Raw genomic sequence first — 22,864 nt, forward strand, 5'->3', positions numbered from 1 at the left:
AGATGTACATGGAGGACCCAATGAGATTTTTTCAAAGTCCATCAATGTATATGTATTTATTTATGTATAAATATTGAATTAGTCATAAATAAAATCAAAGAAGCTATATGAAATAATTGCCTCAAAAACTTTTTGAAGTGTTAGAAGTAAATCTAAGCTACTCAAAACTAAGCTAACGGGTAATGCAATGGAAAAATTCATTCTGCCTCAGGAGAAAAGGAAAGAAACATTTGTTTAGCATCTACTGAGAGCCAGGCATTAATATATGCAGTTTTTTGTTTAGTCCTCACAACCTTGTCAAACAAATACTGATGTTCTTATCCTACAAATAAGGAAACTGGGGCTCAGAGAAGTTTAGTTTTTTCCAAAGCTGAAGAACTAGTCAGAGCAAAAACAGACATCCAGACCCAAGAGTGTCGGATTCTAAAGCTTGGGCTTTATTGGTACGTTCTAATTATGAAAAATGTTACAATTATTTTCTGGTGTATTCCATTTTAGTACACAACACAACTTTTCAAACCAATTTGTGGGCTCAAAATAACTCTTTATAATCTGCCCTTGACTATTTAGAGAGGAGAAATGAAGATTTATAATTAAATGACAGGTAATGCTTTAAAAATCATTTTTAATTTAGTTTTAAAATGCTGTGGTAGTTACAATTGGATGCAGGAGCTAGATATTCTAAAAACTTTAATTAAAAAAACAATAGGGAAGCCATCTCAGGAACAGATGAGAAACTGTTCATGTCTTTAATCATTCCCTCCCCCAACTGATTCCATGTGGGGAACAAACAAATTATTTATCCTATTAATACAAAATACCAACATGGGAGGTGCTAGAAATTTTACCCAGAGCTTGGATTTCAATGGAAAGACAACAGATTAAATGTTAAACTTGGACTAATAACTGAAGTAGCAATTTCAAGAAAAAAAAAAAGAATAGTAAAAGGCAAACATTTAAGTAACAGGTCAAATTTTCATTAATATTTTAATGTCAGATCATTTTCAGGTTGGATGCTTTAGAAACTGAGGAAAATATGCTCTTTTTGTGAAATGAAGAACTTCACCTTTTGTTTTGTCAAGTGTCTATATTCATGCATCTAACTTCTATATATGAATTTGTTCTCCTGAATATCACATGGGCAGTTTGTGTTGTCCGGTTCTGGGTTCCAAAGACAAACACTACAAACAGCCCTTTGAAGCAAACGAACAACAACTGAACGGTTCCTATGGACAGGCACAGAGATATTTTGCTTTGATGTGGGGATAACCCCCCATCTGTAGGTGGTGTATGAGATCAGGCATTCTCTTCCGGTGCAGCTGTGGAGTTTGACGAATTCTCGAAAGCAATTTTTGCAGCAACCCAGAAGACTTTGTTTTCTATCCTTTGGGTCCCACAGACTGAAATTAAAGCTTGGAACCTCTTACTAAATGTAGCACTAGTCATCAATTTAAATGGGGCGCCTGGGTTGCTCTGTTGGTTAACTGTCTGACTCTTGATTTAGGCGAGGTCCTAATCTCAGGGTCGTGAGATCAAGACCTGTGTTGGGCTCCAGGCTGGGCGCAGAGCCTGTTTAAGATTCTCTCTCTTCCTCTGCCCCTACCGACACCCACCCCCCTTGCATGTTGTATCTTTCTGTCTCTTGAATAAATAAATATACTACCAGGATGACAAAAAAACACAAGTAACTCAACAGTGATTTCTAGGCACATATGCACCTTTAGAAATCTTTTCAGGGATGACATGTTTCCAATGGATAAAACTTCATTAGATATATTCCCCTTGCTATACAGGTTTTTAGAATCATTTGATCTCCCAAATTTGGACAACTCTAAGGTGAGACATATCAAGTGTATCAGGCCCCAGTTCTGTTGGTAATAAACCTCCCTCAGAATTTCCATTGTTCCAATCGCAGCCATGTCTGCTCTGTTGGGTGTGAGGAAACTCATGGGATGGGAGATTTAAAAGTTAAGTAAAGTTAAAGGGTACCAAATTTTAGCCAATCAAGATATATGGACCAATTTCAGATTAATCTTAAGAGACGCTTATTCTAGTAGGATATCACTGTTATTGTGCATATAGTTTAAAAGAATCATAATTTGATGTATCCAGGCCTTTGACAGGAAATTCTTTATATTTGTGACATACATAAATACACTATTATGCATTATTTATCATACATATAAGATTAAGTATACATAATACAAATGTATATAATTTTTTTCTATAACTCCATCTAAAATTTTAGAAATCATTAAAGGAAAATTTTTCTGACCCTTGTTGAAGACAGTAAGAAGACTTTATTCAAGGGACCATTGCAAAGCAGTTTTACAGCAGGGGAGCAAGTTGGGGCTCCATTCTGGTTGGGGCTCCATTCTGGTTGGGGCTCCATTCTGAATACAACAAGGAAAAGTGGGGATTTATAGCCAAGGATCAGGGCTGGGGTCAGTGGATGGAAATTTTCTAAGAGGAACATCAGGGCCAAGGGGATTCTGGCTAAAGTGACTTGAAGGATTCTTGCTGAAGGCAGGCCAGGGGGAGCAGACATCAAGGGTGAGGGACGTAGAATTTGATCAATATGGAAGGGGAGGGATTTTCCTTAAACAGACCCAGCCGAGCAGGATTCTTGCTAGAACTGGACTAAGGGGGTAAGGACATTATCTCCTCCAGTGAGATAATGCTAAGTGAAATAAGTCAAGCAGAGAAAGACAATTATCATATGGTTTCTCTCATCTATGGAACATAAGAACTAGGAAGATCTGTAGGAGAAGAAAGGGATAAAGAAAGGGGGGGGTAATCAGAAGGGGGAATGAAGCATGAGAGACTATGGACTCTGAGAAACAAATTGAGGGCTTCAGAGGGGAGGGGCGTGGGGGAATGGGATAGGCTGGTGATGGGTAGTAAGGAGGGCATGTATTGCATGGTGCACTGGGTGTTATACGCAACTAATGAATCATCGAACTTTACATCAAAAACCAGGGATGGATTGTATGTGACTAACATAATAAAAAAATATTAAAAAAAAAAAGTAGCCAGACCCCCCAAAAAGGGGGGGGGGTAAGGACAGAGCTCAAGTTCGCATCCTCCAGGAGAAGAGGATTCAAAGGAGCCTGACTTGGGTTTGCTCAAGGTAAGAGTGTTTGTCAAAATACGTTTTAAAATAATTACCTGGAAGGAAAAACTGACCAGAAAATAAGCTCATTAAGTATTCACCTCTCAAAACACGGCAGAGAGAGGAATTACCCTGTTAGTGTGGTCACCACTAACAACAAACATTATTGTATGCTTGCTGGGTGTCAGGCCCTATACCAGGTCTGGGACTAAAATACACGATAGACACATTCCGTCCTTGCCAGGGTAGCCATACAATACAGCAACTAGAACTGGCAATTTGTAAATCAATGACAAAATGACTGCCATTAGAGAAGATTTACTGTCGATTTCTTGAAAAGACAAACCGGAAGAAAAAGAATCCCCTTTCAGTCAAGACTCCTGCTTTCTTTTTCTGCTTGTCCGAGAGGCCCCGCTCAGGCCGTGGCCTCCCTGGCTGGCTCCCTCCGCCCACCCATCGCTCGTCCACCTCGCAGCCCCGCTTCCGGGTCCCCGCCGCCAGCACCACCGCGGAGGCCCTGGCGCCTGCGCACGCTCCGGGCTCACCCGCCGGCAGGGGGCAGGCCACGGTTTTCCGTCCTCCGCGCCTGCACTCTGGCGCCCCTCTTGCCCCAGGCTTTGCCCCCCCCTAGGCTCCGGCCTGGATACGCTTCCTTAGCAACGGGTTGCCTTTGGCAGCAGAAGGACGCTGGGCCCCAGGCTGGGTTTCCCGCGCGTTCCTACACCTGCTTACCGTAGAAGGCGCAGGCCGAACCATGTCGGAGATTCTGTGCCAGTGGCTCAACCAGGAGGTGAAGGTGTCCCAGACCGTGAGTGAGTGACACGGCCCGGGGAGAGCGGGCTAGGGGCGAGCGGGGCGCAGAGCCCTGGAGCGCGGCGTGCGCACGGAAGGTGGCGGGGAAAGCGCGAGCAGTGCGGTCCAGGCGCCTGCGGGGCCCGCAGCGCCCCAGGCCTGTCTGGTGGCCCCAGTAACCTCAGCTTCTCCCATCCTCATCCTGCTGCCCCCGAGTTACCCATCATCACGGTGGGCCCAACCCCGCAGTTTCTGATCTGTGCGGTTCTAAGCAGTCCGAGGGTTTAGGGAGGTATCCTTCGTTCCCATGGAGAGAAGAACTTGCTGGACTCTATAATCTGGCCCTGACCTTATTCCCTTCACATCCTTAGAAGCATGGTAGGCTGGCAAGCCAGTGAAATATGAAGCCTGAAAGCCAGCTAGGACCCTACTAGATGCATGCCCCTGGAGAAGTTACAATACCTTCTCTGCGTGTTTCCTCCAGTATAAAATAGATCCGATCATACTCTCAGTGCCTACCCACCTAGAGGGAGAGGGGTGTGTGTGAAACGAGTTAATGCAGAATATGTTAACATTTACCGACTGTAGCAGTTTTAGCTCAAAATTTAAAAACATTAGCTATTTCCGACCACTCTTCACTCTTGGCTAAAGCTGACCTTACTCACTAATGTGATTTTATCCCAGCCATGAAGTTGCCCTCCAAAGTTTCTAACTCCCACGACCACAGAGGCAATGGTAACATGCTGGCAATGTCTATGTCAGCCGAGTAATTCCAGCAGAGCTGTATCCTCCAGCTCACTTTTTTCTGTTGTTTCTTCAGCACTTCGTTTTCCAGCTGGTATGCTTTTTGCTCAAGGCGAGAGGTTTTCAGCCCAAATCATTTCGGTCTGTTTTCGCAGAAGCACCCTTGCACAACGCCAAGTCGCTACTAGAGGGGCAATAGTGCCAACCCGACATTAGGTCAACCGTGGAATTTGCTAGACCAGTACTGCTTCTGAAGCAGCAAGATATTCGTTATCAGCATTAAGCTCCTTAATATTGGAGCACCTCCAGTTGCATTTCTTGAGGCATAAACCATAGACTCTTTGCCAAACCACAGCCCACACACTCCCTGGGAACTGCAATCTACTCTTTCACAGGATTCTATGATCATCCCGTTTCGTCGCTGTTTCTCACCTAAAATATGATGCTGATCACAGCACAACGTTTAGCACTTTTTTGATTCCCTTTTACCATAGGCGCCAAAGTGGAATTTAATTCCCTTAAGTTACAGTCTTTCAAAGAAAAGCAGTTCCAGATTGCCGAGTTTCATTTGGTTGATTTACTCGATTAGTAAAAAACCACACCCTTTTGCCAAGTCCCCAAGACTCTATTGCATACTGAAACACTTTTGAGAAAAGTAAATAAAATTAATAAGAAACATAACAACAGTAGTATGTCATTGTAATTGTATTAGTTGTAATTCTAATTGTAATCAGTTTTTGGGATTTTGGTTTTGAGAGGAAGAGGAAGAATTACTTCTTTCTGTGAAGATTAAGAGTGGAGACGTTTTAAGTGAGAATTTTAACAACGTAACTATGAATGGGAAATTCCCGATGTCTGCTTCCTTGAAGTTGTTGTCAGAGAGGGCTGCAATATTCTGCAGCTCACTCATTAGGAATATATATTTATTTCTTGATTCTAACTGCTAACCGGAGTCTAAAGGGACAGTCCCTGATGTAACCAGATTCTGTATGGTGAAAGGCTTTTCAGATTATAGGAAACACACTCAATGCATTTGGAAACAAGATAGGATTAGTGCACCTGAAGAAGTGTACTGCCAGCTGTTGATTCCAGTCATTAGATAAGACATTTTATGGTGAATAGTGAAAGGCTCAGAATGGTTAAGAGGAACCATCACGGAAGGACTATACGTGGCAACAACCTCTGGAGAAAATAATATAGCAATTTTCTCTATAAGGGTCATGTTAAGAGCAGGGATTTGGAAACCAGACTGTCTGGTTTGAAACCACTTATCCACCACTCACTTGTTGGTGACCTTGGGCAATTTATTTACCTAAATTTCGTGATCCTCAAAATAGGAGAAATAATAGTAGCTCATCGAATTGTGTCAAGATTAAATGAGCTAATAAATGTAAAGCATTTAGAATAATGCTTGGGACATGATCAATGCTAAATCTCACTTTTCAGAAGCTGTCATACTACAGTAAAATCACCACTATGTGAGGATATTTGAATAAGGATGTTTATTGCTACATGGATGGTAGGGACAAAGTTAAAAAATGGGAAACAATCTAAATATCCTTCAATAATAGCGTACTTGGATAAATGATGCTGTATTCATGCTATGGTTTGGTATGCCATTATTAGAAAGAATGAGTTAGTGCTGTAACTTTTGACCTAGAGGATATTTATGTATTTCTGTCAAGTAAAAAACAAAAGTTAAAGCTTATTATGATGAGTATACTTCCGTTTTTGTACCAACTAGGAAATATAGCTACACAGACACACAGAGACACACATATCTATCTGTTTATATTAGCACAGAGAACTATGTGGAGAGTCATATGCTAGACTACTGACATATACGTGAATCTTCATATTGTCTGTTTTTATAAGCACAGAGAAAAGTGTGGAAGAATATAAACTAGTCTATTGAAATTGGTTACTCTGGGAGAGGAGAAGATTGCTGGCTTTTCTTTATACATTGGTGTTACTTGGCTTGTTGCTTGTATTGCCTTCATATTTTGCAAGGAAAACTCAACATAGCATTACAAATAGAAGACCAAAAAAGATCAAACTTCACATGACCAAATAGGAGAAAAAGGTGATTTTTAATTGAAATTAGTAAGCATGTTATAATAAAGTATTAGGGAGGATTACATAAGAATTCTTTTCTTAAATGATTTTTATAAATGAAAAAAATAATAAAAAATAATAAATAAAAACATTATTAGACACTGAGGCACTTATACCAGACCCTATGCTAACTCCTTTACATAGGTTTTTGTTTGTTTGTTTGTTTTTGAATTCTAAAAGAAGGCCCTAAGAGGCATTGTCCCAGCTGTAAAGATGAGTAAAAGAAGCTGAGATGCTTGGTGATTTATTCAGGGTCACAAAGCTAGTGGATCCTAGAGCTAGAATTTGAAGCTAGATCTTTGACTTGTGCTCTTAGGCACTATATTGTATATTGCAATTTACAGTGAGGGAATATATTTTTTTAAAACCTCAACTCTCTCAAGTGTATTCATTTGAGTTCCTTTTATAAGGATTACTGTTCAGTTTGAAGTTCTAAGAAGTACATAAATTCAACCATCGAGGCATGGTGTAACTTCACAAGGTATAGCCTGATTCCTAGATGGGTAAATGGCAAAGGTGGATTTATGAGTGTTTGTTTAGAAGCAGTACAGAACATATGTTGCTTGCTCGGACAAAGAAAACAGAGAATGCCAAGTGAGTGCATTTACACTGTCTTGATGAGGCTGGATAATAATGGTTCAGTCATTGGCGAGGCAGCTAAAGCGGATTGATTTCTGCATTATTCTGAAAGGAGAAGCCAATTTGGATAAAGCTACTGTATTGAATTTCCTGTTGCCTGGACTACCCTGAGTATCAGCAGTAAAGAAAATAAATTCCAATGATCCTCAATTGAGAACCGTCTCCCTCCTCTTAATGAGGTTTCTGGGAGTCACCAGAGACTTGATTAGTCTCAACATATGAAGATTCAAAGCTTTGTTACCAAAGCTAAGGATCTCCAGTGAGTTTAATTTAACTAGACCATTTCTCCTAGGGAACGATGCTTACATGTATATGGTAATCAAATGTCTTGGAATACAGAAAGTTGCTCAACACAAAATTACATCTGAAATTCAAGCAGTTGTTTTCAAGCAGTTGTTTCTATAATGAAAAAAAAGTAAAGTAGAGTAATGTTACTAAAAGTTTTGCTGTAGAATTCTTTAGGAACTCTCAATTATTTTCAAGAATAAGCATTGCCTCTGTTTTACAAAACTCCTATGAATTCACTATGTGAGGAAAGTAGCAATGGGATGTCATAACTGAACATTCTTCGTAATAAGTAGAAGCATTTGAATTCTATGTATTATGCAGATCAGATCTTTCGTAAGCATGGGTATATACAAGATAGTCCATATTCTTTTGGATTCTGGCTGTGGTTATATTGAAAATTGTAAATACCTTATTATGCATACTTTAATTGTTTCAATAATCTTTAACATTGTTATCAATAGTAGCAGAGGTATAATAAAGAGAAAATTGGATTTGGGATAGTTAAGTTTCTCTAACTATCAATTTTGTAGCATCTGAAATATAAATAATTATTCTAGGTCCCAGTTTTATGCCCTGAGAAGTAAGAGTAGTAGTGGTTCTAGTCGCAGTTATGGGATGAATGAGTCATGTGGGTGAAAGGGGCGGCACGGGGAAATGGTCAAGGGTATTTAACAGTGCTGTGTGGTGACAGATGGTAGGCTGCACTTGCAGCGAGCTCAGCATAAGGTATAGAGTTGTCAGATCATTATTTGTACACGTGAAGCTAAGGTAACGTTGTGTGTCAACTGTACTTCAATTGGAAAATGGAAAAAAAAATTCTCTATATCTGGAAGGATATGAAATGAAATCGGAAACAGAAAACACCTGCCACAGTGCCTAACATCTATATTAGATCTAGATACTCGATGAGCATTATTTCAACTTTTTTTCTGTCTCTTACTTTAGGATAATGCCTACTATCATGCCTGTCCTATAACGGGTATTTATTAGCTAATTGTTTATTACATGAGAGTATGCCAGTGAGGCAAAAGTGAAGTATTATTTTAGGCTGAACCTTATGGATTTGTTCATCTTTGAAAAGGTCACCCTTGGTACTTTGATCCTCATCTTTGTGATTTCAGAAGCTCTGTTTTAATACTTTAAGCAATTTTTCAGGAACCGTTTCATACTAACTGGGATTACATTTTGATTTTATAAATCAGGGTACCCATATGTCCTGAGGGGAAAAATAGCAAAAGAACTGACACTGGCAATTGTACGTGAGGCTTCATTTTGATGGGCTGATACAGTCAGAAGAAGATCAGATTTATAAGTCAGATTTCTCATTGATGATCAGAAATTAGATGTTACCAAAAGAAGCTTCAAATCAACTAATATTTCCTGTGTTTTACTTTTCTGCTCCAGAGATGTTTGATCTATGTAGCTGTGATAGGTTCAATTAGAGTCAAATTCCCTTCTCCTCCTCTTCCACCAGCTCATGGGTAAATCATATTGTTCGATGATATTTTCCAGTGCTGCTACGACTACAAAAATTTCTAAAGTTACAACATGTGTGTGTTCTTCATTTGTTACACCAAACCTCTATTCGGGATATGGTTAATTAATATATCCCAAGATTATTGTCTACCTGAGGTGTAAAAAATTTAAATAGGTAAATTGTGAGCTTTAAGAAATAATCTATGTTCCTTGCTAATTTTATTTTACAAATGGGTTTCCATAGGTGGCTAGTTTTGTCCTTTTATAGTAAATCTTAGTAGTTTTTTAGACAGTTATATTTTCTATTTGTACCAAATTTTAGGGACATTCTTTATTTGGGCCCCCTTGTGCACTAATTATACTTTGTTGATTACTCTCAAATTTCATTTTGAGAAGCAGAACAGAGATTTTAAAGTATCCTATTGAATATTTACTTACGTATAATATTTTATAATGTATTGTGCTGACCTTTTGTTGGCCTGTGACCTTACCATATCCTAGACTCATACCTTTAGATAGCGAAAAAAATCTTAGACATCATTTTTTTTTTTAAAGATTTTATTTATTTGACAGAGATAGAGACAGCCAACGAGAGAGGGAACACAGGCAGGGGGAGTGGGAGAGGAAGAAGCAGGCTCATAGCAGAGGAGCCTGATGTGGGCTCGATCCCAGATTGCCGGGATCACGCCCTGAGCCGAAGGCAGACGCTTAACCGCTGTGCCACCCAGGTGCCCCGAATCTTAGACATCATTTAATTCTTCTTTGGCATATGAGGTAATTAAATCAGATGTGTTTAGAGATTTGTTTAGGGGTAGTGACAAGTTACCAGTAGATTCTGGGTCTCCTCACTTTTACTTCATTCCTTGTTTAACCTGGTGTACATTAAACCACACATTTTCCTCCCTCAGTGTCCTTAGGAAATACATTGTTTTTGGTGTTTCCTGGCCAGCTCAGCAGCATTTACCTTGATGAAAATTTGGCTTCCATTGCCTAAAAATTAAGACATCCATATCTGATACCTGAAGGCTGTTGTGTAAATCAGTATCAAAATTTTTAAGATATGAAGTCCCAAGAAAAGAATGCCATTCAATGTTTTAACCATCAAAGAATATTAGAATGATATAGAGATTTTGTTTCTGCTAGTACATCTTGAGAATTATGATAATGTCTTCAAAGGAGAGAGCTGATCATCCTGTTGTTATTCTGGAGGAAAATAAATTGTCAGTGTCCTCCAGACAGAGACCACAGGACACACACCTGTCATTGAACAAAGTTGGGTTTATTGACTCGTGGCCAATAGGAGAAAACATTTACCATGGGGAGCTGTGGGTTATTCAGTAAGAGGGACTTAGAAAGGACTTAAAGTATCTGGTTTTGTATTAGGTGTTTTTTGAGGAGGGTTCAAGGAAGTAGAGCTTTGCTTTGACTTGGACCATGCCAAGTAGCATAGGCAACTCTATGACTGGGTATCTTACTAAGTCTCATCTAGGAAGTAGAGAGAAGAAAGCAAGACAAAGCCATGATTAGTAAAAAAGCAGCAAATACTCATACTGGCCACAATAGGGGCATTTTTGGTTATTTTTGAGTTTTGGACAATACTGTTTTGGTGTGACTACAGACATGATTACAAAGGAATTTTGTTTTTGTCTTGATCTGTCAGGGTCACGGCGTGGCCTTGTCTGGTGTTGGTATGCTATGAAATTGATTATGTGCAACAGGAGAATGCCAAGGCCTAGCTGTGAGTGCCAGGCCAACTGCTAGGAATGCCAAGGCCTGATGGGGCCAGTTCAGTGCCAAGCTATCAACAACTGCTTTTCTCCCTCTCAAATGGAAGTATATTTGCTTGGCTTTTCAAATGTGGTTGATAATGCTGATGAGATCTTTGCTTTTCTGGTAAAGGAAGAGTGAAGACCACTAAGCATAGAATGTGTAGGTCTACAGACCCTTATCTACAATTCCACAATTCAAGTATCTCTTTATTCATTTGGTGGCAAAACTTAACCAGAAATGCTGTCATGCTATGTTTAGTCTTTATTTCTCCCATTGAAATGTTTTGCTGTAGGAATCAACTGTGTTTGACTACACATGCTTCTGGGGGGACTGATACACTTTATCTGGACCTAAGGGGGGGACAGTATTTGACTTTAAAGACAATGTCAAATATTTGCCCTCTGAGTATTGAATTACTTTTTAAATAAGGATGTTTGTACTGTAGTCATTGAGTTTAGGGATTGGATAATTAATATGGCCTGTTAAATTGGGAAGCACTGATAATAACAATAGAAATTGTCACTAAGCCCTTAACTATATGCCAGGAATTATGCTAAGTGTTTACATGCAATATCTCCTTTAGTTCTCAAACCAACTCTTAGGAGGTAGAACGCATCATTCTCCCTCTTTTCAAGACAAGAAACTGAGACTTTTATAATTGCCCCAAATTCAGCGGCTCATAAATGAACAAGGAGTCAAACCCAGAGACTCTTTCTCCAGAGCCGTTGCTTTCCTCATTCCCATTTTGGAATACAGAAGGTTCATCTCCTTTATGTGCTTTCTCCAGCTGGCTCAGGGTCATTTTGGTGGGAAGCACACGGGCCATTTCATTTGTTGTATCTTGCCTCATATAGACCTTCCAGAAAGGCCCACATCAAAGATTGCAGCAAAAGAAAACCATTGTGATAGGGATCAGGCGTGCAGCGTGGAAAATCGGAGGCAGGGTTGAGTTGTTGCTGAATGACCTGGTCCCAGATGTAAATGACTTCGGAGCTCAGGATGAAGAATATCACTGGGCTCCCACGGTTTATTTATTTCTCAGATTATTCATTGATCTTGTCCTAGAGTCAACCCACTTCTTCTTTCCCACAGGAAATTCCAGTTGTTAGTGCAGATGAACTTATAGAGGTGGCCATCATGGAATTAGTCACGGTAGCCAGGAACCTTTACTGGGAAGAAAAATATAACAAACCAAAGGGCAAAAATAAACTTTCCTTTGCTTTTTTCTTTTTTTCCTTGTTGTTTCTTTCCCATACCCCTCCCCCTTTCTCTTTTTCTTTCTCTCTCTCTCTCTCTCTGGCTTCCTCTCTGTCTTCTCATCCTTTTTAATCTGTATATTCCTAGCTAATATATGTTCTCTTCATCATCTTCTTTCCTGTCTGATTTCTTGCAGGTAGTCATCTTTTCCTCTTTTATTTTTTTCTACATGTCTGCCCATTTGCTATCGTTCTTCACTCACCGTTCTCTTTTTGGCTTACGTAGCATGCAGTAAATCTGAGGTGTCCTATGCATGCAAAGCTGCAGACAGACGTTTTTGTACTTGTTTATTTGTAGTAAACTATTTGACAATGAAATAATAAGTGTTCACTGTTCTTTGAACTTAATATCCATAAATGCCTCTCTTTTCCTCATATCTGAATTGCCTTGTTAATATGTCATACGTTTCAAAGGCGATGGATTATGATTTTATTTTTCTGTGATCTTTGTGTAGCAAACAGTTTACCAAAGCCATTTGCCAACTATATCGAGGGTGACAGAACAGGATACAGATATTCCCCGGTTGTTCATGGGCTAGACTTCAGGCGTTCAGTCAAAGGAACAGCAGACATAGTGCAAAATCCAGGGCGAGTGAGAGAGGGGAATGGGACTTCCTGAAGGCTGCAGAGCAACAGCTTCTGAGAGCAAAGCAGTGGTCTTTAGACTATTACCAGATACCCCTAGTCTGACAATGGCTGTATGTCAAATGGCTCCTCAGAAAGCTAAGAGGAAAATAAGGATGGGCTATGGAAGAGAGAAGGGGGGAAAAAACCAGAAAGAAGGAAGCAACAACAGAGAGGTGCAGGATGCAACAAGAGCAGCCCAGATGGCACAGTGAGGACAGTGATGGCGGCCAAGACCAGGTAACAGCATTGGTGGCCAACAGTGTCAGGTCTTTGAGGAAAGGAAGAAGCAGAAATGACTCAGGAGGGGGAGACAGCATACCTCTGCCCTTTGGACGTGGATGGAGCCATTTGGATTTCAGGTGCTTCAAATACTACTACTGTCTGATATCAGCCGGGGGACACAGTCAAAGGATTCTGATGCTGGATGGTTCTGGAGTTCACCCTAAGTAGATAGAGTCAATGGGCATAGTTGACATCATTTTTAACTACTTTATTATGTATCGTACCATTTCAACAAATCAGGAGGAAATGTTATTTCTTCATAATCAATTAGCCACCTTATTACCAGTCAAATAGATAAAAGAGGGCAATCTGGTATAAATGAGCTTGCGATACCGTAGGGATATATATTGCTTGGATTGCTGTTGCGCAAAGGACTCTGACAGAAACATGTTGAAGGTTTGGGGAGTATTTTGAAATCATTTGAGAGATGATAGCTTTGTCCTATGATAACATGATTTGTTTTGTGTATCAACTTTGCATGTTATCCTTGAGTAACATGTAACCCGATATCCTTCACTTTATAAGAGAAATACAAGTGACCCCACCACTAAGAACATTTTTTAAAAAGCAAATTTTATTAACACATTTTTTTCTGCACCTATCATTATGTGCTTACTCCGTGGCAGGCATGGTACCAAGCAATTCTCATACATTAACCTCTAATCTTTAAAATAGCTCTTCAGGAGAGAGAGAGATACGGTTATCTCTGTTGTAGAGATGAGGAGAGGGAACTCAGGGAGGTTAAGCAGCTTGCCAGGGGTTGCACAGCTAGTAAGGGGTGGAGTCAAGTTTCCAATGCAGATGTCCCTGACTCTAAACTCTGTTTTCCTCCGGGCTATCTCTGTCATTGCGTGGGACAACAAATAGATCAGAGCAACCTCTGGAACTACCAAGGGAGAGCTACTCAGTAGGCTTTATCTGAGAAGGCACAGATAGATGGTTTTTGTAAAATTTCCATTGTAAAAAGGTTAAAATTAAGTCTTAAAGTTTACTAAAGTTAGATTGCACCTCACTTGGCTAGAATATGCTATCATCATCCATAGACTATATTGATAACTAAGGTATCAGAGTGTAATTTTGTAGAATAAATTGAAGGCTTGACTTGAGATCTAAGGTTGTTTAGATAAATTTTATTGGTTGTATTTTGTTTAATTTGGTCAAAAATTGTGTTTCTTTCAAAATTTCATGTGTCTTTGAGTATCGATTTATACTTATTTAAGGATCTTTATAAGACATCATCTGTTAAACTTCAGTCTCTTTATTTGATTATTAAAAGATGTTTCTAGAAGTATTTTCATGGCATTTTGAGTTCAACTTAAGTTATGGAGTTTTACTCTGTGCATATATAATGAAAATAATTGTGCTCTATATGGAACATTATAATTTACTTCTTTATCTTTATGTTTCAAAATTCAGGTCCCAAGTCATTTGCAAAGGCATTTTCCAGTGGTTATCTAATTGGAGAAATTCTGCACAAGTTTGAACTTCAGGGTGATTTTTCAGAATTTTCAGAAAGCAGGTTAGTGAGATAAATTCTTTCCTAAAACGAGTCAACTCCTTTGGCATTTGGATGGCTTTAGCTCCCAAAGTTAAAGGATAGTGAGCTACAATTTTGTTAATTGGTTCTTCTTTCTTTGAAGAGAAATGAAGCTACTTACAGTATCCTGGCCAAAAAAGAAACCCCTGTAATATTTTTTATTTATAGCAGCTATGCTGAGATCTAATTCACGGACCGTAATTTACCAGTTTAAAGCATAGGATTCAGTGTTTTAAGCATATTTACATATTTAGTATATTCACCACCATCACCATAACTACCTGGCCCCTGGTACCCCCCTTATCTATTTTCTGTCTCTATGGGTTTGCCTATTTTACACATTTGGGATTGTACAATATGTGTATTTTGTGATTGGCTCCTTCCACTTAGGATAATGTTTTCAAGGTTTATCCATATTGTAGCATGTATCCGTACTTCTTAATTCCTATTCATGTGCTGAATAATTTCAATTGGATATATTGCATTTCATTTATCAATTCATTAATTGGTGGATACAAGTTATTGGTTATTATGAACAGCGCTGCTATGAACATTGTGTTTTTACATGGAAATGTTTTCATTCCTCTTGGGTATATACCTGAGAGTGAAATTGTTGGGTTACACGATCTATGTTTACAATTTTGAAGAATACTCGAATTGCTTTCCAAAGTGCCCGTTACCATTTACATTCACGCTAGTAATATATGAAGGTTTCAGTTTTTCCACATTCTCATCAATACTTGTTATGGTCTTTTTGATTATAGTTGTCTAGCCAGTATGAAGAAGTATCTCTTGTGATTTTGATTTGCATTTCCCTAATGAGTAATGATGGTGAGCATCTTTATACACGCTTATTAGTCTTTTGTATAGCTTCACTGGTGAAATGTTATGCAATCCTTGCCTATTTTCTTTTAAATTTTATTTTTTAAAGAAGTTTCAGATTGATAGCAAAACGGAGAAGGCGGCACAGAGATTCCCCATTAACCCCCTGTCCTGACACATTCATAGCCTCCTCCGGTATCCACTCCCCAACCAGAGTGGTGCATTTGTTACAGGTGATGAACCCATAATGATACACGTTCACTCAAAGTACATAGTTTACATTAGGGTTCATTCTTGGGGTTGTACATTCTATGAGTTTGCACAAACGTAAAATGACTTGTATCTACCATTATGGTATCATACATAGTATTTTTACTGCCCTAAATCCTCTATGTTCCACCAGTCATCCTCCCTTACCCCAACCCTGGCAACCACTGATTTTTTTTTTTTTTTACTATCTTCATAGTTTTGCCTCTTCTAGAATGTCATATAGTTGGAACTCTTGGCTTCTTTCACTTAGAAATATGCATTTGCATTTCCTCCATGTCTTCTCACGGCTTGGTAGCTCATTTGTTTTTAGCACTGAAGAGTATTTCATTGTCTGGATGTACCGCAGTTCATTTATCCAGTCACCTGCTGAAGGACATCTTGGTTGCTTCCAAGTTTTAGCAATCATAAATAAAGCTGCTGTAAACATCCATGTGCAGGTTTTGTGTGGCCATAAAATTTCAGCTCCTTTGGGTAAATAACAGGGGGCCCAATTGTTGGATCACATGGTAATATGTTTAGTGTTGTAGGAAACCACCGAACTGTCTTCCAAAGTGACTGTACCATTTTGCATTCCTCCCAGCAACGAATGAGGGTTTTTGTTGCCTCACAGCCTCGCCAGCATTTAGTGTTGTCATTGTTTTGGATTTTGGCCATTCTAATAGGAGTATAGTGGTATCTCACTGTTGTTTTAAATTACAGTTCTTGAAAGTTGCAGAGTATGTAGTGTGTGTATTCCCTGTGCTCCAGGCATTGTCCCCAGCCCATAGCTGACCCACAGTTATCTTTCTCTATGGAATAAATGAATGATGTCAGAAAGTATACCTGTTTAGATAACTTACAGCACCATTCTGACCAGAGGATGTATGTAGTATTTCGGGTATATTACATTGACTTTTGTCAGCAGGGCCACAGAGGCCCTTTGTGTTAAATGGAAAAAGGGACCTCATCTGGATAGACACTACTGTGAAGACACAGGTCTCAGTGAACAGAGAGGCCTTTGTGTTAAGGAGAGGAACCCCTTTTTGTGTAAAACAGCCTCGCATGAGGGACAAGGCGTGGCAAGCTGAGCACAAGGTAGACTCACACCCTTGCCCTACCTTTGGACCGGATGTGCCCTGAGTAACATCATGTGTCACAGCCCTGCTTTTCACCCACTGCAAAGAACTAACTTTCCTTAACGTGAAAAGAGGGACCTACTTGTTCTGACAACCAAATTCCATTCATCTTGAATTCTTGGGACAACACACTCTTTTTCCAGGGGCCTATGGTCTTTTAAAGAAGGATCAGTAAATCCATGGATATGACCTTCCAAGTAGTGTACTTTGCGAGGAAAAGGGTCCTTCTTTGTCAAAGCCTGTTTTTAAGGCAGATGTCTAATGTTAGGGCTCATGATTTGGGGGTTTTGTCTAGAATTTTTAGTTTTTATTAGTCTAAAATATAAATGTTGCTTGTAATGGAAGTTATTTGCCTTAGAGAATAATAGGATAAAAGTAATGGAGCGTGGATATTCCTGGGGGGGCAGATTCTACTAACCTTGTAAGATGTGTTCCCTCACCAGGGGGTAAGGAGAAGAGACGATAGGTAATCTCTGGGCAAATAAGAACTACAAGTATCAGATACTTAAAATAATTTAAATAATCCTAAGAATGGGAGTCTCTGGGTGACACAGTCAGTTAAGCATCCGACTCTTGATTTTGGCTCAGGTTTTGATCTTGTGGTCATGGGATACAGCCCAGCATTGGGCTCTGTGCTCAGTGGGGAGTCTTGCTTGGGATTCTCCGTCTCTCTCTGCCCCTCCCCCATTGCACGCATGCACATGCGCGCTCTCTCTCTCACTCAAATAAATAAGTAAATGTTTAAAAAACTAAAATAATCCTAAGAATGTTTTATGTCTTAGAAAAATCACAAGAAAATATGATCTTTCCTCTAAGTCCTAGAACAGGAATAAACAAAAAATAAAAACTAATCAGCTAAGAATTGTGGCAACCAAAATATGAGACACAAAAGTTTTGTCTCCTAAACCAATGAATATGATGCTAAAATCATCATGAACAAACATGTCACATGAGTTGCCATGAACTTAATAATTTTTTATGTTCTTTACTACAGATAGCATTGCTTGCACATGAGAGAAATAACACAGTGGATGGGATTTGCCTCAAATAAGATTTTTTGTTCTTGATTATTTTCCTTCCACGTTTTATGAAAGAAAAAACCCTTCCATGCTCAAATTACCAGTGGCATGTTTTTGTCCATCAACGAAAGCACACACACAAAAAAAGACACCCCCCTTCCCCTCCCCTCGCCCACTCACTACCTTCTGTGCCACATCCACACAAAATCTGGGAATTTGCTTTAAGATCAACAAGTCCTCACGTGCTAAAAACAAACAGCGCACGGAAAGAAGACGACTTTTCCCAGGATGTGCTCCTTACTCCCTCAGAGGTCATCATTTACATCTGATACTCTGTCTCCAGAGCAAAGATGTCCTCGTGGTTTCTCCGCAAACGAAAACAGCTGTTGATTACCACGCTGGACTGACGGAGCACCTGCTATGACGAGAGCAGACTTCCACCAATTTACACACCAGTTACAGTCTTACAGTTTTGATTGCTTGCAAATCTGGGAGAGAAGTACTGCTATACCTGGTGCTTCAGCCAGTTCGCAACAGCCATTTTAAAGCCTAATGTATGGCTGACCCTTCATACTCACCGGCTCACACTGCATTCTTGGGGCCGTGTAGAAACAAGTAAGAGGAGAAGAAGTGTTCTCCATGTTTACGGGTGCAGGGCTAGGTTCTGATAACATTTGGAAATGGATAGTGTTTGCTTTTGGATTTTCCCTCCAGAAATTTGATGGCCCTGATCTCTGTAGCCCAAGGTTATGACCCAGGCCAGAGCTCTGACAAGTGGCTCTCTGGCCATCTGTCCAAATAATGTGTGGTGGGCAAGACACAGGACTCTGAGGATAGGAAGGGTGTGAAAGAATATCTGTGATGGTAGCACAAGACGGGGTGTCAGGTGCCTGTCCAGGGGAGGCCAGCACGAGTCATGGATCTCACTGGCCTTTTACAGCTGTACTTTCCAAACACGGTCTGCTTTACCCCTCTCTCTTTAGGCAGATGTGTGTTATGTCAAACTGCAAGGTCACTTGTGGGGGAACAAACTGCAAATCTGGACATAAGAAGACCTAAAAAAAATGTTTACTCTTATTGTGAGCTTTTCTGTAGCGTTCGTTATTTCTTCTCATGCCCTCTGAGACCTGTTTCTCTTTTATTAATTTAAAATATTTTATTCAAAGTCTGTTGATGTTGTTTGATATGCCAGGTACGCTTTACCAAATATTTCTGTTGAAACAATAACAGTAAACAGAGGAAATAGGACAGTACATTACACCACATACCTGGAAGACGAATTCAAGTTGTTGCGTCACTATTTTTGTTGACGTTGACCTTCCCATGATATTGACCCCTCATTCGTATTTAGAAATCATTCCTATAGTCCCTGAGCCCCACCTCCTTTTGCACCATGGGTTTTTAATTTGCAGCGAATGGGCACTTTTAGGCTAGATTTTAGGAGGTTCACAAACATCTGAAAAAGGCATACACATTTTGTGTCTATGCGCAGGTCTGTGTTTTCTTTCCTGTGGAAAGGTTCCATGGCGCTCATCAGATTTTCAGTGGTATCTGTGGTACAAAACAAGAAACAAAAAACAAACAGCAACCTCTTGAGAAACAGTATACTAGCAACAGTATATTAAGTTTAAATGTGAAGCAATCTCTATAAACTTCTAAAAAGTTAATTGAAGTCATGAAGGACATTGTATCTTCCCCCAAATTAGTTTATAGTCCACAATGAAGTTACTGAATGAATAACGCCTATTATCAGAAATTCTGCCCAATATGTGCCAAACCCCTCTTTTCTAAGGTATCATTTTGGAGGGGGGAGGGGGCGACTTTCACTTATATTCGAGTATATTCAGTATATTTTTTCCATGAAAAAATGTCACTGAATGTTAGGAAGTTAAAGTAAGGAGGAAATAGGCCAGTGGTTAAAATTGATATTTGCTTCTAGTTGGAACGTGGAACGGCACAAGAATTGAAAATGCATCTAACATCTCTTTTGCCTTCCTTCTGTCACTGGATTCATAGGCTTATTAACAGCCCTAGATCATTTGAGATCTGAATTCCAACGCTTACCTCAGTTTACCACTTCTTGTTCACTCATCTGTTTTTCCCCTGGAAACCCCTCAAGGGCAGAGACTGCACCTTATTCATCTTTGTTAAGACTTTAATAAACTTATTAAAATGTCATAGGTGACTCAGAAATGACTTCAAATTAGAAAGTCTTTACTGATTCTTACAGTAGTAATATATACTTTAAAGTGAAGATTACATAATGAGTGTGATTGCATAGCTAATATTATTTAATTGAATATTTCTGATGGTGCCTGAGAGGATTGTTGTTCAAGTCATCAAAGCCACATTTACAGCTATTTTCAGACTCCAGTAATAATGTCATTTAAAGAAATAGAAATTTAAATTACAGTTTTGCCTTCCGAGTAAAATATTTTTCAAAACCATTTTTTTTTCCGTTTAGATGAAGGCACTTGGTTATCTGTTATTGTATTGACCTCATGTAAAAACTCTAGCATGTATTTAAGCAGAAAAATGTATAAAATGAGTTTTAGTTTCACCATTCGAGAGAAATAAATGGGTGGAGCTCAGGATAGTAGAAAATCTCAACGTATTTACATGATCGAGTGGTTTTAGAGAGGAATGGTATATTGAAAAGAACATGGGATAATTAATAATATTAGATCATGATAATGCCTCTGATATTTCTTGTTTGTTTTTAATTCAATGCCAGTGTCTAATTATGGAAACTATTTTAATGCCTAGAGTTTCAAATGCCAAACTTAATAACTTTTCTCGCTTGGAGCCAACACTTCACCTTCTGGGTGTGCAGTTTGATCAGAATGTGGCCCACAACATCATCATGGAAAAGCCTGGGGCAGCAACAAAACTTTTGTATCAGTTGTACATTGTTCTTCAGAAAAAGAAGAAAAGTGGACTGACTGGAGTGGAGATACAATCCATGCAACCCCCGGCAAACGCCAGACAGCAAAGCATGAAAAGTGAGGCTTTCCGAGACGTAAGTACACAAAGAAACACGAGCATATCACAATGTAAGACTCAGGAAAGAAAATCGATAGTGACGTTGCCTTCTCGCAGAAGCCCCATTGGGTAGCTACGTCCCGTATGTATGCTCCTGGCCATACTTGAGTTTTGTTTTATATTAATATTTTCAATTCATTGATCCATTTTGGACGTCTCCCTCCATCCTATCCACATTGCCAGTAGTTTCTCGAATTCTGTTTGTTCTTAATCCGCAGTGTTTTTATGCCTTGCTCCTGTCTTTCCATTTCCGCCCCGTCATATCTGCTCAGATCCCTGCGTGAACTTCTCTAGCACCCTCCTAACGCGCCTCCCAGTCTTCCGGCTTTCCGCCGGAGCTCAGTCGACTGCTAGGTGAATCCTTCCTCAATTCCACTTGCACTGGTTCTTTTGCTCAGAAACCTTCCATTTTACACATATCCTCTCTCCAACCTGGACTGACATTCAAGATCTTTCACTAAACAATCTCAATCTGTCTTTCTGTGTTTCTTCATAGTCCTCAGCATAAAGTCTTTGTTTTTTCTTTCTTTCTTTCTTTCTTTTTTAAGATTTTATTTATTTATTTGTTTATTTATTTGAGAGAGCATAGGCAGAGAGAGAAGCAGGCTCCCCGCTGAGCAGGGAGACCGATGTGGGACTCATTCCCAGGACCCTGAGATCAGGACCAGAGCTGGACGCAGACGCTTAACTGACTGAGCCACCCAGGCGCCCTGAGTCTTTATTTCTTCTACACTGATCCTCAGCCTGTCCTTGAATAGCTCTCGTATATTTCCGCTTTTCCCTCCCTTTCACCCAGGCTTACACTTCTCATCTCTCCTCTTCCACAAACTTTTCTCCATCCACTCCATTCCCAGCACACATGGATTCTTCCTGTGGAACTCCTAGGGCACGGGTAATTCTCATGCTCTGGTGGTAACGTCCTGCTGCTCATAGTGTTGGCTGACTTTCATGATTTATCTGTCATGCAGCCTCACAAGATTTTTAGTCCCTCCAATTCAAAGAATATGCCTGGCACAATGCTTTGAACGTTGCAAATACTCATCAAGTGTGTTTTGATTAATTGATACAACGTTTTAGTTGACAATTCTCTCCAGTTCCTGTTGCTGTTTCCTTATGGCAGATGAAGTACATTAACTTTTCCAGGCCTCTAGGATAATGGGGAGTGCTGCACTGATCCAGTGCATTAAATGGAAATGGAAGTAATTAAATGTTTACATTAAACTTCTTCTTTTTTTTTTTTTTTAAAGATTTTATTTATTCGACAGAGGTAGAGACAGCCAGCGAGAGGGGGAACACAAGCAGGGGGAGTGGGAGAGGAAGAAGCAGGCTCATAGCAGAAGAGCCTGATATGGGGCTCGATCCCAGATCGCCGGGATCACGCCCTGAGCCGAAGGCAGACGCTTAACCGCTGTGCCACCCAGGCACCCCTACATTAAACTTCTGAAGACACAATGACATAATAGATGTGAGGGGCTTCTCCACTTTCAGATTTGTTTATTCATAGCGGACGTCCTTACAGGCTGGGTGGCAGAAGGAGCTCAGCACCCACGGAGAGCTGGAAATTGGATCAGGCTGACAACCAAAGAGCCTGGTCTTGCCCTCTGCCTCCTTCAGTTGCAAAGCTGAGTAACTTTGGGCGAATCCCTGGAATACTCTCAGCCTCTATTTTCTCAGCTGCTGAAACAAGATTGATTATCTCTACCTTCTGGAGAGTCAGGCTTTATTTATTTATTTATTTTTAATCGTTTTAAGGAAGCAATATAGGAGCAAATCCTTGGTAAAGTATAAAACAGTTAACAGGAACAAGTGCTATAAGAGCTGTGTAGTCGAGGCCAACAAGAAGCCATTGTGTTTACTGTTGGCCATGGGGACCTCCCAGCGTCATGCATTGCTTAAACAAATATTTATCAGGCTCCTGTTGTATGGCAGGCAATCGCACAGCAGTTAACACAGGAAAA

At 39.8% G+C, this 22,864-nt stretch overlaps 1 protein-coding gene across 6 annotated transcripts in view; it reads left to right on the forward strand.

Annotated features, from left to right (window-relative positions):
* Window positions 1-3,716: 3,716 nt before the first annotated feature.
* Window positions 3,717-22,864, forward strand: part of SPEF2 (sperm flagellar 2) — a 163,307-nt gene continuing 144,159 nt past the window's right edge. For 2 of the 6 annotated variants that reach the window (XM_057312193.1, XM_057312194.1), the window contains exons 1-3: window positions 3,717-3,924; window positions 14,518-14,620; window positions 20,631-20,883. In XM_057312193.1, the coding sequence (XP_057168176.1) occupies window positions 3,867-3,924; window positions 14,518-14,620; window positions 20,631-20,883 (414 nt within the window). In that variant the 5' untranslated portion in view covers window positions 3,717-3,866. The remainder of the gene's footprint in view (window positions 3,925-14,517; window positions 14,621-20,630; window positions 20,884-22,864) is intronic. The other 4 variants (XM_057312195.1, XM_057312196.1, XM_044387027.3 and 1 more) reach the window with 3 other exon arrangements.

The sequence above is a fragment of the Ursus arctos genome, unplaced genomic scaffold (genome assembly GCF_023065955.2).
Source record: "Ursus arctos isolate Adak ecotype North America unplaced genomic scaffold, UrsArc2.0 scaffold_15, whole genome shotgun sequence".
NCBI classification, from domain to species: Eukaryota; Metazoa; Chordata; class Mammalia; order Carnivora; family Ursidae; genus Ursus; species Ursus arctos.